At 53.7% G+C, this 14,480-nt stretch overlaps 3 protein-coding genes across 3 annotated transcripts; 1 reads left to right on the forward strand and 2 right to left on the reverse strand.

Annotated features, from left to right (window-relative positions):
- The first annotated feature begins 156 nt into the window (after positions 1 to 156).
- Positions 157 to 1,551, forward strand: BO95DRAFT_45270 (NAD(P)-binding protein). The gene is made up of 5 exons (XM_025588166.1): positions 157 to 466; positions 518 to 676; positions 732 to 838; positions 900 to 1,216; positions 1,275 to 1,551. The coding sequence occupies exons 1-5, from the start codon at positions 389 to 391 to the stop codon at positions 1,463 to 1,465; spliced, it is 852 nt and encodes a 283-aa protein (XP_025445247.1). The 5' UTR covers positions 157 to 388; the 3' UTR covers positions 1,466 to 1,551.
- On the reverse strand, positions 1,551 to 2,416 carry BO95DRAFT_45276 (uncharacterized protein). Its single transcript, XM_025588172.1, has one exon. The coding sequence runs from the start codon at positions 2,303 to 2,305 to the stop codon at positions 1,637 to 1,639; it is 669 nt and encodes a 222-aa protein (XP_025445248.1). The 5' UTR covers positions 2,306 to 2,416; the 3' UTR covers positions 1,551 to 1,636.
- Positions 2,417 to 3,014: 598 nt separating this feature from the next.
- Positions 3,015 to 13,692, reverse strand: BO95DRAFT_450971 (putative polyketide synthase; the record flags this gene model as incomplete). Its single annotated transcript, XM_025588054.1, has 26 exons — positions 3,015 to 3,063; positions 3,091 to 3,307; positions 3,329 to 3,366; positions 3,388 to 3,505; positions 3,527 to 4,049; positions 4,071 to 4,131; positions 4,215 to 4,849; positions 4,875 to 5,108; positions 5,191 to 5,485; positions 5,542 to 6,371; positions 6,432 to 8,371; positions 8,393 to 8,509; positions 8,531 to 8,726; positions 8,769 to 8,948; positions 8,985 to 9,108; positions 9,142 to 9,178; positions 9,206 to 9,329; positions 9,360 to 9,395; positions 9,420 to 9,479; positions 9,510 to 9,838; positions 9,916 to 9,993; positions 10,045 to 10,486; positions 10,544 to 10,617; positions 10,710 to 10,833; positions 10,899 to 11,934; positions 12,677 to 13,692. The coding sequence occupies 26 exons, from the start codon at positions 13,690 to 13,692 to the stop codon at positions 3,015 to 3,017; spliced, it is 8,913 nt and encodes a 2,970-aa protein (XP_025445249.1).
- Between the last annotated feature and the right edge of the window lie 788 nt (positions 13,693 to 14,480).

The following is a 14,480-nucleotide window of genomic DNA, read 5'->3' on the forward strand; positions in this document are numbered from 1 at the left end:
GTGTCATCCCCACCTGCGTCCGGATCCAAGATCCTGGCCTGTTTCACAGCTCTCTTGGCCGCCAAGGGCGAGTATCATCTGTCCGATCCCTACTCAAGGGTTATTCCGGCGGCCGGTCTAACAGCCTGGCAATGTAACGCAGGACTCAGTCATCTTCAGAAGAAGACTTGCCATTCTGCCCCCGTGAAAAGTTGAATATCCCTCCTCAAATGTCCCCTGTGCGCGAGTAGCCGCTTGCTGTCAACACGACTCGTTCCCTCGGAGTCGATATGGATTCATCTGCATATAATAGCCATAAGATCCGGACACATACGCAACGACTGAATGATTCCAGCCGCTAAAGTGCTCCCATCTTCGCTTCTCTTGCTGGGCCCGCTCATTTCTTCCCATGCTCGCATCTATTTCGATATCCGCGCCCTTTTCAATGCCTTCGTACTTGATCACAGGAGCCTCTCGGGGCCTGGGTGTGAGTACTGTATCAAACCTTGTGGATATGATACTGAAACGTCCATAACAGTGGGAATTTCTCCGCCAGATATCAAGCGATCCGAAGAATACGGTCATTGGACTCGTTCGCGATAAGCCTGCAACCGAGAAGCGGGTTATGGAAGAGCTGGAATCCCCCTTGAACATGCACATCTTGCAGGCAGACATAACCGACTACAACAGCTCACAGGTGGAGATTCGCATTTTCCAGCACGGACGCTTACTGTGTGGCTAATGATACCCAGGCAGCATCAGCTCAGACCGCGCTCATCACCGGTGGAGGTCTCGACTACCTCATCGCTAATGCAGGCTACGTGTCGAAATTCGATGCATATGATGGAATTGGTGTTCTGTAGGTAGATCCTAATGCCCCTGCATCACTGGAGACAACTGACATGTTTTTGTTCTCCTAGGGGCGAGCAACCCGAAGCGCTGGAAGAAGACCTCACACACTGCTTTCGAGTCAACGTCCTGGGCAACATCCACTTGTTCAACGTGTTCCTGCCCCTAATCCTCCAGGGCGAGGCCAAGAAGGTCATCGCTCTCTCTACCGGTCTGGCAAATCTGAGCCTTATCCCGAAGTATAATGTGGAGGCCGCGTCGCTGTATGCCATCAGCAAGGCGGGGTTGAACACCGCGGTGGCCAAGTTCAGTGCACAGTATGCCAAAACGGGGTTGTTGTTCATGAGCATCTGTCCCGGCATGGTGGAAACCGGCCATTTCACAGACGGTATGTAACCTGCGACCGGTGCATTGTCGTACCATCGAGGAGCTCTAATTCTACCTAGCGACTCCCGAGCAAATGCGAGGCCTGGCAGGCATGCTCACGGCTTTTCACGAGTACGCCCCGCACTTCCGCGGCCCCAGTACCCCCGAAGCAGCCGTGCGAGACGTGCTCTCAGTGATGCACAGAGCTAGTGTTCAGAACGGAAACGGCGGCACCTTCGTCTCGCATTATGGGACTCGGCAGTTTCTGTGACAAGACTCAGACAGAATTTCATACACTCTCCTCCACAGCACTATATCCACAGACCCAAAGGAAAACACATTCAGAAGAACTCCAGCTAGGCCGCCCGCAAATAACAAGTATCATCAATTACACATTGCATCGGACACAGCCCAACCCCTCTTCACAAAGCACGGCCTCTTCTTATAAACCCTTCTTCCCCTGATAATACTCAGGATACGAAACCTGATACCCAAGCATCCACCTGCCCCACGCCGCCACCACAATCGTGAACACCCGACTCACGATCACTCCCAGCCCATGCCACGGCAACGGCAACGCGAGCGGGATATCCGCCGCATGCAAGAACACCATCAGCTGGAACAGGCTCGGCGCCTGCTGGGCGATCTTGCAGTCGTCCAGGTACCCGAAGAAATTGCGAAAGAAGCGCTCCTCGACCTCGTAGTCCACGGGGGAAAGCCTGACGTCGAAGACGAGTTCCTCGGTGGCGGAGGCGTTCTGCAGGCGGTGGTACGTCTTGGGCGGAATCGTCGCGGTGAGTTGGTGGTTTCCAGCGTCCTCGCCGGTGGTGGTAGTGGTAGTCAGCTGTTTCCAGGGTTTCGGGTCCACGCCTTTGTACAGGTTCATGCTGCCCATTACGACGCGGAAGGTCTCGGTTTGGTGGATGTGATAGTGGAAGGGTGGCTCCATGATGGAGATGTCGCTGCCGCGTGGTGGCAGGGTCGTGCGGAAGACGTAGGCCTCGTGCGAGGCGTAGAAGGAGACGGAGGAGCGGCCATTTTCATACACGATGGGATTTTGGGAGGCCCGGTTGACTCGGGGAGGGGGTTGAGCGCGCAGGAAGGAAAGCATGGTGGATGGCTTGCTGGGGGGTGAGGCTGATGATCTACACTGGAACGGGAGGACGGCCTGTAAGCTTGCCTATGTATACCTGTAGGTGAATGCGATGGCGGCTTATTCTGGCCCGACTATGGTTTGTCATGAAAGAAAGGAGGCTCTTTCATGGTTTCATAAGATAGCTTACAAGAGGTCGTGGTGGATCATCGCCCTCGTATCCTGCATCATCGGGCCAATGATATGCTGGGAAGGCTCGTGATCAGTAATCATCAGACCCCTTGACCGCTGGTTCGCATTCAGCTTGACACGTGAAGCCCCAAGCCAGAACATGGTAGGGCTGGAGAAGGTTGGGCTGATGAACACTGGAGATGGAAGTAGGGTTGGGCATGAGGAGGTGGTGGCTGCCGGTCTTGCGGCTGCCTTAGATATTAGGCATCGACCGTCATTCTGTTATTCGAGGGAGTTCCATTGCTGCAAGTGAGCGATGACATGATGACTCCAATCCCCACACAACTACGCACATATTCAGTCAGAGGCAATGGCCAGTGTCTTGACAACGAACCAATTTCAGGGCATGACAGTCTACCGATCTACAACATTCACTCGGTTCAACCACCTCGGATTACTTCAAAGAGCCTCAAAGAGCAAAGTACAGTCATCATCCGAGTATATTGAAAGCTCAGCCCCAACCACGGTATACTCACTGCATGTACCACCGTCCTCCCTATAATTTAGCCCAAGCACGGAAATAGGTATGCATCAGCTCACCCATGCTGGGCACCGCAAGCAATTCGGGAAACTCCTCCAACGCTTCTCGAAGCTTCCGTGTGTCAAAGTATGCATTCGTGCCAGCATCGAGCCTCCAGAAGTTGATAAACTCGTGCAATGTATCGATCATCATGGACGAACCCTGCCTCAGTCGCGGATCCGCGCCTTGTCGGAATTCTTCGATCCATTCGGCCGTCGGCAAGCGGCGGAGTGAAGAGGAGCATTCGCAACTCAGCAGCTCGAAGGTCTCTTCGAACGTCATGGTTTGACTCTGGTCTGGCCGCACGATGTTGAACGCATGGCCAAGGCTGGCAGGGGCCAGAGACAACCGCAAAAGAGCCGAGCAACAAAAGTCAACCGGAGTGAATTGATTGCGGATGTTAGGCGCAGCCGGATAGCTGCCCAGGCGTATGCAACTGCTCATCAGATAATTCACCAAGTCGGACGCTTTGGACATGCCCGTCACACTATGAGCAGTGACATAGCCGGGTCGGTGGATGGTGACGGGGAAGCCGTTGGCAATCGCGTTCCAGGCCACCTGTTCGGCGACAACCTTGCTTTGCGCATAGCCAAACAGCTGTTTGAGAGCCTCCGGGTCAAAAGTTGGTCGCTCATCCTCGGGAACCATCGCGCCCGTGAGATGAATGACCGTACCCCACGCACTGATCGAGGAAGTATGATGGAATGGCTTCAGACGACCGGTGTTGGCAAAACGAAGTAGATGGTACAGGCCCATGACATTGACGTCTCGGTGGTATGAGTAAGGCAGAGTCCAATCAACCACCGCGCCCAAGTGAAACACCACACTCGCCAATTGGGCGAGCTCTGCATACTGCTCCGCTCCGAGACCTAGCATGGGATCAACGAGATCCCCGGGAACCGCCTTCAACTTGGACTCCAAATCGGGCTGGAGGCCATACTCATGAAACGCCTTCTTGATTCGCGAAAGACCCGTTTCGGCATCGGAAGCTCCTACAAGACACATCACTTGCTGTACATGCGGTAGGCCGACCAGTAAGGAGAGGAGGTAAGCCCCGAGAAACCCAGTCGCGCCAGTGAGTAAAACACGGCTCCTTCTCCAGGGGTATGCCATCCTGGCGCTGTCCCCGCTGCTGGGTGGAGGTCTCGACCCAGTTCCCAATCTCGTTGGCATAACTCGACATCGCCCGTCTTGCCACGATCGGCATCAAGCAGGGCACCTGCATCACCAGGCTTCAGCTCCTCGGAGGCATACTTGGCGCGGAGAATTCTCATCGTTGCTTTGCCGAGTCCCCCTACGGTCCCCGCGTTCGCGATCTCAAGCAGGGAGATTTCGACTTTGAAGTGACGGCGGAACCAACTTCGAATCTCAATCGCCATGAGCGAGTCTATGGCGATAGCAGCCAGTTCTGCCAGTTCCATGTCCTCTGGGTAAGACATGTGGGTCGCAATCATCTTCCGCAGCTCGTAAGTGAATTGGTTCTCGGTATCTGGATGGTTGAGGATGGATGGATCTTTGTCAATCTCGGCGAGGAAGTAACGGAGCTTGTCTCCCTGTTCACCTAAGTCTGGGCCCTCGGTATTTGAAAGATGGCTCCAGGCTGCAAACCGGATGTCTCTGGCCCACCAAGGTTTCGCAATGCCTTCCGTAGAAGGGGCACTCGTACTAATCCCAAGGGCAACCTGAGGGGGTCCGTTGAGAACCGCGAGTTCTAGGACCTGTAAAAGATCCCGCTCGCTCAATACCTGCAAGCGCAGAGTTCGATTGAGTTCCATAGTCCGCTGGGACTTCTCGGCGAGTGTATCCAATGTCTCCCATGAATCCAAGGTCGAGCACATGAGCAGGAAGATTCTGGGCTCGGCGGAAATGAACGAAGGCGTCCAGATAGGTGTTCGCAGCGGCGTAGTTGGCTTGACCTGTCATACCACACAGTCCACTGATCGAACTAAAAAGGATGAAGAAGTCAAGTGGCAGGGTCTTGGTGGCCTGATGGAGATTCCACGTTCCGTCCACTTTCGGCTGAAGCACCTGGGTCCATTCATCGAACGTCATCTCGGCGAATGATTGATTCTGTTTGTATGGCGTTTCGGGCTGGTGTCAGTTACCATAGACAAAGAAGCCTTGCGTGGAGGGGGCCAATGGTGAAACTCACCTGAAGAACCATGGACATTTGGATCACACCCGCTAGAGGTTTTGGTGAGCATCGCACGGCGCGATCAACGTCATCCAGGTTGACAACAGTCCCTTGAATGACCGTAACCTCGCATTCAGCCTGCGCCTTCAGGTCCTCGATAAATGATCTGACGATAAGCGCGCTTGAGCCTGAGCGAGACAGAAACACAAAGTTGCGTGCCCCCCTCTCAACCATCGAGGTAGCAATCGCGCGGCCGAGGCCTCCCAAGCCTCCGACGAGAAGATAAGCTACGTCAGATCGGAACAAAGCGCTGCTGACATGGGCGCCAGTTACCTGAAGTGTAGAAGGGTCGTCGGGCATGCGAATGACAATTTTGCAATATGCTGTCCAGTTTGCATCAGTCGAAAGGCTCTAACAGCATCTGCCGCGTCGAACATATTGACTGGTTGAATTGGCTGCAACGTTCGATCTTCATGTAGTTTCATTAGCTTAGACATTGTCTCACGAACAACATCAGGGCGTTCCAGTCCTAGCTTGAACAAATCCACCCCAAAAAAGGCGCGATTCCCGCCGAACATGTCCATGTCCAGCTTGCCGTGGCCGAGGAAGTCTCGTTTCCCCAGTTCAACCATCTTGCCATACGCAGCGACGCATCTCCAAGAGGCGTGTAACAGCTCGCCTGCCAGGGAATTCAATACGACGTCGACACCTCGATTCTTGGTGCGCTCCATGATGCCCGAGACAAAAGATGTGCTGCGTGAATCGAAGATGTGGTCCTCGGAGATAGCACAGTGGTCCATCAAGTACTGTCTCTTCTCCGGACTTCCTGCCGTGACATAAACTTCAGCGCCTAGCATCCGACAGATCTGAATAGAAGCAAGTCCAACGCCACCGCAGGCGCTGTGTATTAACACCGACTGACCAGGCTGTATGTCTGCCACGGTTACCAACGAGTACATCGCGGTCAAGAAGATGCATGGCGTTGCAGCGGCGTCGGCCAAGTTCATCTGGGTTGGAATTCGGTAACAAAAGTCGGCGGGCAGCACCTTGCGTGTGCACATCAACCCCGTTCCTGACAGTACCACAGACTCCCCCACCTGCAGCGTAGCCACGGCGGATCCAACTTTGCGCACGATCCCGCTGCCATCAATGCCGATTTCATCGGTGGAGCCCATCAAGCCCATGCTGATCATTATATCCTAGAACACGTATGGTCTGAGTATGCGGATTTGCCATCCGGAATGGAGGACCTAACTCACCCGAAAGTTTAACCCAACGAACTTGATGTCAATTTCCACCTCGTCTGCCCCAAGGGCCTGGGGTGGATTGGCGAATTGCCATACGATTGAGTCGAGAGAGTCGAGGATACCAAAGCACTTCACATCCATGGCTCTCGGAACGCAGCTCTGTACCGAGCTCATAGCATGTTCCGTAGAGTGCCATCCGAAACGCGGAACGTGTATCAATCCATCATGCAGTGCGAACTCATGATCAAACTCATAGCGAGTCTCTTCCCCGTGAGCTTTGATCGCGTCGAGGACGCCGAGAACACCTCGGATGGCATCGTCGTCGAATTCATCGAGCTCAATAGTCATGGCCTTAACACCAATGTCCTGGCGAAGGACTCTCATCAATCCAGATACCAGAGCGTATCGCGGATCGAGCTTCAGGCCATACAGCGGGTGAATTGGTCTTGTCAGCCATATTAGGTGTCCTCGAAGGGAAACGACCGACTTTTGGAAATTGTCGTAATTCTCGCGAGTGATGGTGTGTAAAAATGGGCTTTCTACATCCAACAGAGAGATGACATCCGTGGACTCTGCTGGAGTGGTGCCTAGAGCGAGCCATTGGACATCCCAACCATGTAGAAGAAGTTGAGTCTCAAGTTGACGAGCCCATTTGGGGATGGGGTCATGATAAAGGAGACCTAGCGCCCCCCTCTCACTTGCCCTTGGCGACGAGACTCTCGACAGCATATTTGCGTTAACATGATAAGGGGCCTCATTATCCAAGCGCACGACATCGGTGCCCGTAAAACCTGCTTCCAGCAGGGCATGATGCCATTGCTCCGGGCTGAGGTAGGGGCGTTCGCGCCCATCATTTGCAAGCCACCAACTTGGTAGAGCGCCCATGATGTAATCAAATATAGTAACATCATGACTCAACTCCTGAAGCAACAAGCGGCCCTGGGGTGCCAGAAGCTGCCTGACGTTTTTCAAAGACTCGAGAATGTTAGGGGTTGCGTGCAGGACATTTGATGCGATCACCAAGTCGTAGCTCTCGCTCTCGTATTCTTGCTCCCGGGGATCTTTAGATATATCCAGCGTTCGATATTCCATCCCTGCATGCTGTTTGAACCTTTCTTTTGCTGGTGCGAGGAAGGCCGCTGAAATGTCGGTAAAAGTGTACTTATCGTACATCCTGCCTTTGTTTGGTCCCGATGCCCTTGAGAGGCCATCGAGTACAGCGGAGGTGGTCCCACCGGTGCCGCCCCCAATCTCTAATACGCGCAATGTCGGCTTCGAATGCGCGAGTGCTGCCAGATACTCCTCCCACCGCGTGATCGAGGGCATGTTGGCATACAGATGCTGAAGTCCGTCATCCTGCATCAGTAGCTCCAGCGGGTTGACTTGATTCTCGAGAATCTCGGTAATGTTCGAAAGGATCCTCTCAGCAAGTGCAAGTGGGTCAGCAATTGATGGGGGATGCGATTTGCGCAATGACGCCTCGAGGTAGGGCCATCGTGCAGTCGGGTTATTGGCAAATTTGTCCCCGATCTCTGGAACAAGGTTGGAATTGCGATCACAAATTTGAGTATGGGTTTTCTCAATCCAAGAGAGGTATTTCTTCAGGTGGTCTTGTTTGGGGCAAGCCGAACGTGTTCTGTGAAAGGTCTCGACGACGAACAATCCAAAAAGTTCTGCCAACAGCTTTCCTGGGAATAGGCCCTTCTCAATAGGAGGCAATAAAGTATCGAGTGGCGTGAAATCAACGTACGGTCTCCATTCAATGGTTGACAGCGGCGGTGCCGGCGTATCCTCAAGAGCAGACTCCGAAACACCAAAGAATGTTGCGTGCTGCATGGAGAGAACCACACGATCCTGACACGCGAGGAAGGCCTCCCCGGTCATCATTCCACCGGTCATGTCACACGAAACATTCAGTTGCATAGTATCGCGCGCGTGAGCAACATAGAGATCTTGAATGGCAGTCGGGATACACAATCGAGTCATACGATGACTAATACCCTGTGTGGCCGCCACGCTCAAGAGCTGCAGACACTGATCAATGAGAATGGGGTGGAGAGCATACTCGCTCACATAGTAGTTATCGCTGTCTTGTAACTCCGCAGCCGCACGGCTGCTTGATGGGCTCGCAGTGATCTTGCGGAGTCCCCGGAAATGGGCTCCGTACTCTAATCCTCGAGCTTCCAGTGCAGCATACCATTTTTCCGAAGACACTTCTCGTAAGTAAGCTTGGATTTGCGTGTCCGGGTGTCTGCGAATGGACCCAGCGCGGACTTGCCCCACACAATGTTTGGTCCAGACCCCGTGCTGATACGAGCTGATAGTGAATTCACACCAGTGAGAGTCGACATTATCCGCCAGCTTGTGAGGACGAAGACTTGTGATGAGTTCGATTCCTTCGGGTTCGTTACCGGAAAGAACCAAGGCAGCTCTAATAAAGAGGTTTTGAATGGTGTAATCATCGCTATTCGATACTTGGCGGACTGCTTCACCCGCCATGGCGACATATGCTGCACAAGGAAACACGACCTCTCCAGTGATTCTATGATCTAGAAGCCAGAGAACATTATCCAGTTGCAGCAGGTTTCTCCAAACAGGCTCTACATCAGTGGATTCGAGGCATCGCGACCCCAGCAATTCGTGATGCCGCGTTTCGCGTAACCGCCAGTCGTGCGCCATCCGAGTCTCGCTCCAAAAGCGCTCATCATGCGTCCAATAATACGGTGGGAGGTCCGTAAGGACCTTCGCCCGAGGAATAACTTTACTCAAATCAATCGACACGCCACGTATGTGTAGGTGGCCGGCTGTCCTCAGGAGGCATTCCCAGGGCTCTTTGCCTCTGACTAAAGTCGGCGTATATTCTGGTCGCTGTTTCTCTTCCACCTGAGATATAATGTGGCGTAAAGGCGCCTCGAGCACAGAGTGTGGGCCAAGTTCCACGAAAGAATGAGGCCCTGAGTGAGTGCTCAGCAGGTTCTGGATTGCCGGTTTGAACAGAACCGGAGACTCTAAGTTCTGTCGCCAGTATGCAGCAGTGAGTTGCCCGGGTTCCATAATGGTCTCGCCGGTGACGGTCGAGTAGAGCGGAACCATGGTGGTGCTGAACATCAAATTGCCCAACAGTCGCTCATAAGCTTCGCCAACTGATATCATATGATGGGAGTGATATGCAACGTTGACGGCCAGGCGACGACAAAAGACCTCCTTGGTCTCCAGGTCTCGAATGATCTCCTCCAGCAGCTCCTTGTCACCAGAAAGCGTGACACTTTTGGGGCTGTTGTCACATGCGATGACCACTCCTTCTTTGAGGAATGATTTCGCCTCCTCGATACCCAGCCCGACCACCGCCATAGCACCTCTAGAGTTTGCTGTATCAACAGCTTGCCCACGGCGGTATGCAATTGTGATTGCTGTTTCTGCTGAGGTGGCCCCAGATGCATATGGCCCGCGACCATCGATGGGATAACTCCCCACTCTCGAAGCAGGTTGACGAGACCGATCTGAACTGCTGTACAAAGCGGCTGGGCTAGCCTTGATGCACTCATCCGGTCGACATCGTCGCAATTGAGAAGTTCTTGTAAGGAAAATGAGTTTCATTGATGCCAAAACGATGTTTATATCATACCTTCAATGGACCACCCAGTTGCGTTTGGAAGTTGCTGCAAGTGCCGATCGAGGGCACGAATGTCTGCTTGGAATTGGGGTGATCTTCGCAGAAGCTCTCTTCCCATTCCAGGCCACTGGGCCCCTTGACCGCTGAAGATGAACACAATCTCCCGACTCGTGACTCGAGACCGAGCGACTGTAGTCAGAGCTCCATCCGCACCCACTATAGAAAACGCCCGATGGGGTAGCTGTTCCCTGTGGAACCCCAGGGTGTAAGCCATATTACCACTAAGCGCTGGGTAAGCTTCGAAGTAATCACAGGCATTCTGGACGTTGCCATCCAGTGATTTGGAACTTTTAGCGGAGTGTAGTAATAGATGAGCCACTTCATTTCTCAGGCTCGCATCCGTCTTGTTCGCGGGTCGTTGGCCACGGATCGAGGCGGCAGAGTCGATCACAACCTTGGTCGAGTTACAGTGAGCACACTCGAGCATTATCAGATGTTCCAGAGGACTTACGTGTGCATTGGTGCCTCCAATACCAAAGGAGTTCATACTAACTCTTTCATGTCGGTCGCTTGGCCATGAAATGGCTTCGACCGGTACCTTTCATTTAGCCTGCTCAAAGGGAACTATTCCCATGTAAGTGATGTAATGTTGGGGGGCTGTAATCATGCAAACCCACTCTTCGAATTGAGCTCCTCGAAGAACACATTCGGAGGTATAGTCCTATTTTCTAAAGCGAGGGCACATTTGATGATACTCGTAATGCCAGAGGCACCTTCCGAGTGACCAACATTGGGCTTGACCTGAATGCCTCATCATATTATAGCTGTCACTTGAATCTTCACACAGCGGAGAGGAGCCAACTTACCGCGCCTATGTAGATGCGGTCTTTGCCGAAGATCTCGGCCACCACCGAGGTCTCCGCCACGTCTCCCACTGCGGTGCCTGTGCCGTGACATTCAAAAAATGCTGTCTTGTCGATGTCCTCGATTCCAGCTTTGTGGTACGTTCTGCGGATCAATCGTTCTTGTGCCTGGGATCTGGGTGTAGATATGCTCGGAGTTTTTCCATCGCAGTTGACGGACGTTGATCGAATAACCGCACGGATGGGATCGCCGTCCCGCATGGCCGCATCGAGACGCTTGATGAAAATGGCATTGATAGCCTCTCCTCGGCCATAGCCGTCCGCGTTCTCGTCGAATGTTCTGCACATTCCACTGGGAGATAGCACCATATTGACGGAGGTCGTGATTGACATTGTGGGTGTGATAATCAGACTAGTCCCTGCGACGATGGCAGAGAGACATTCCCCGGAATAGAGTGCCTGGCACGCTTCATGAAGGGCAACCATGGACGATGAACAACCCGTCCGAAAGACCACGCTGGGGCCCCTCAGGTCATACTGGTAGGAGACATTGTTGGCCAGCGCAAAGTCCCCCGTCCCCATCACACGGTACCGGTCAATGGCCAGAGTGTCCTTACTGGCCAGGTCTAGCCAGTCTTCACCGAAATTGCCCACATAGCAGCCAATATTAGTTCCTTGCCAATCGGTCTGGCCCGCGTTCTCCATACACTCCCACACCACCTCCAGTAACATTCGCTGCTGGGGATCCAATTTGGAGGCCTCGATCTTCGACATGCCGAAGAAGCCGGTGCCTATCTGGGCGATGTCTTGTTGTAAGAAGTAGCCGTGCTCAGTCCGAATGGTCCCGGGAACCCCGTCACAATGGTAGAAGGCGTCGATATTGTACCGATCCCTGGGTACCCGGCAAAGGCCGTCTCTTTTGTCGATCAGCATCTGCCAGAAGTCACTGGCGTTGGTCACTCCTCCCGGTAGCCTCATCGCCATACCTACGATCGCAATGGGGACGGGAGCAGGGAAACCGGTGTCATCGTCTCGGTGGCTGTGGGCAGTTGTGCCGCTGCTGAAGAGGGAGAAATCCCAGCTGAGTGTTCGAAGGAGGGCGAGATGTCATCCCAGGAGGATTGGGCCATTTTTGCTTGTCGGGATATTTGAGAGAATGGTGAGAATTACAGGAGAGACGAGAGTGAGAATAATAACCCGTGCATCAGGGTAGCCGAGGGTAGAGTAATCTGGCTCGGAGGTTCTCACATGTCGATGATGATGATGATGATGATGATAATGATGGTGTGCCCGGTTTACTGGGTGGTGATACGATGAATTCGGCAGGTGATGGTACCACGAATTCGAGCTGTCAAACTCCATCGTGGTTAGCGGAGGGAAAGGGCTTGGTGGATTATGATTGATCATTGCCCTGGGTTGGCAGCGAGGATCTGCGAAGACTGCAAAGACTGCAAAGACTGCAAAGACTAGCATTAGGTGAGATGTGTTGCTGTCGGTAGTGGATAGGTAGATGAAGTTCCAAGTTGTAACCGTGAAAGTACCGCCGCCGATCGAGGGATCGTCCCGAGTCAAATGACACCGCTAGTCCCAATCAAGTCATACCGTAGTACGCGCAGCAATAGTTAGTGTATAAGCCTAGTAGGTATAGGTACCTAGTAAACAAGTATCTTGTTAAGAGTGTCGAATTGCATGGATTCACCAACTATGTGTAACTCTACTATCCCCGAGGCGAACTCTTCGTCAGCGGCCAAAGCAACGCCCCAACCATCCCCTTGGCCCACCCAATCCATCCCCGAGCAGCCACCACTGTTTTCACGGCCTTCATCATCCGGTCCGTGAAGACGTCCGTGGTCTCCACATCGTGCAATTGACACTCCCAAACGCCTTTCTCGGAATCCTCGCCCGCAGCAATCGTGTACTGCACCGCCTCCTCGAGAGAATCCCGGGTCAAGTACGCACGGTCGGGGAGGTCCAGCTTCAACCGGGGGCCAGTGACCAGAGAGCGCCCGCTGCATTTTTGGTTGGCCATGAGATACGTGGCCGCCTCGACCACATCCTCCGGCTGCCCGAGGGGGACTCCAGCTAATACCACGCGACCTGGCCCATTCAACATGCCAATGTCGGTGAAATAGGGGCAGATGATGTTGACGCGAATGCCGCCCGAAACGGGGGCTGTGACGCGTAGGCACCGGAACAGACCCAAGACCGCATGTTTGGTGATCGTGTAGGGTGCCTGGGTGATGAGCGGGTGCAAGCTCGCCGTTGAGCCGACTAGAAGGATATGGCGATCTCGCGGAGCGGTCTGCCCGGTTTCGGAGCACGGTAGCGAGTCGGGGTTCCGAGGGAGGTACCACTGGGCCAGGTGGACCGTATACAGGACCCCCGTCAGATTGATGTCGACCGTCTTCATGCTGGGCGCTGGGGGGGTAGGGTCATTCGAGTAATCCACGGCAGGGTACTCGAGCCGTCTCGCCTCGTCCCGATCGTTGACGCCAGCATTGGCCACGACGGCATCAATCCCACCGTGCGAGCTGAGCTGCACCGCTTGTCGGAAGAAGTTGACTTGGGAAGCCCACGATGTGACGTCGAGATGGATGAAGTGCACGTTGTCGTTGGAGGAGTCGGAGCGAATCTGCGCCACGGCCGTCTCTCCGGCGGGATTGATGTCCCCAACAATCACCTGGGCGCCAGCGGCAGCCCAGCGAGTGGCAAAGGCGGCTCCAAAGCCCGAGGCACCGCCCGTGACGAGGATTGTCTTGCCCTGAAGGTTCGAAAGGCTGTAGTCCAGGCTCAACATGGTGGTTGTTTCTGCTGGTGAAAGCAATCCCCGACGACGGGAGGCCGAGGTTGAGCAGAAGCTTTTATAGCGGAAATCAAACAAGGTGCGGACCTCATTGATGGCTCATCGATGGCTCATCGGGTTTTCTTGCTAGTTGAGCTGTGGCGTGCGATGTTCAGCTGAGTGTTAGACTGTGATAGGCTCGAATCAAGACCTCTCGTATCGACTGGTGAAGGCTGGCTGCGTGACGGGGCCGGCCAGGCAGGCAGGCTAGTAGGTTCATGATGTATGTAAAGTTATCATCCAGTGGCTGTACTGGACTGGGGTGATCTTCATCGGCTAATGTGGCCTCATTTGAGGGTGTCTTGCTGCTGCTCCACCCGTCGCCAGCTGTGGTGTGTGTGTGTAAGTGTGTGTAAGTAGTTGGTTTTACGATCTTCTTGTGAACGCGGGGCGAAAATTGCCCAGTGCGACCGTGGTGGTCAGGCACTCAGGCAGTCAGGCAGTCAGGCAGCCGGGCAGCACTTGACTTCTGAGGCATCCATCGCCCGACCCATCATCAACCGTGGACATGTCTTACATCTACCTTAACCTTGAGGTATGGTACTCACGACTCTACAGTACGTGTACGCATGTCAGAGTCTATGGTACTCCTTGCGGTGTCGTATACAAAGATACTCGGGTCTTTCTGCGGCTAGTGCAACTTTGTCGTGCTTCTCTCTCTCTCTCTCTCTCCCTCTTTCTTCTTTCATGTGACATTTCTGGTTTTGATCATAGTTTTGTATCTCAAATCTCAATTTCTTTGT

This window comes from Aspergillus brunneoviolaceus (genome assembly GCF_003184695.1).
Source record: "Aspergillus brunneoviolaceus CBS 621.78 unplaced genomic scaffold BO95scaffold_13, whole genome shotgun sequence".
Lineage (NCBI taxonomy): Eukaryota > Fungi > Ascomycota > Eurotiomycetes > Eurotiales > Aspergillaceae > Aspergillus > Aspergillus brunneoviolaceus.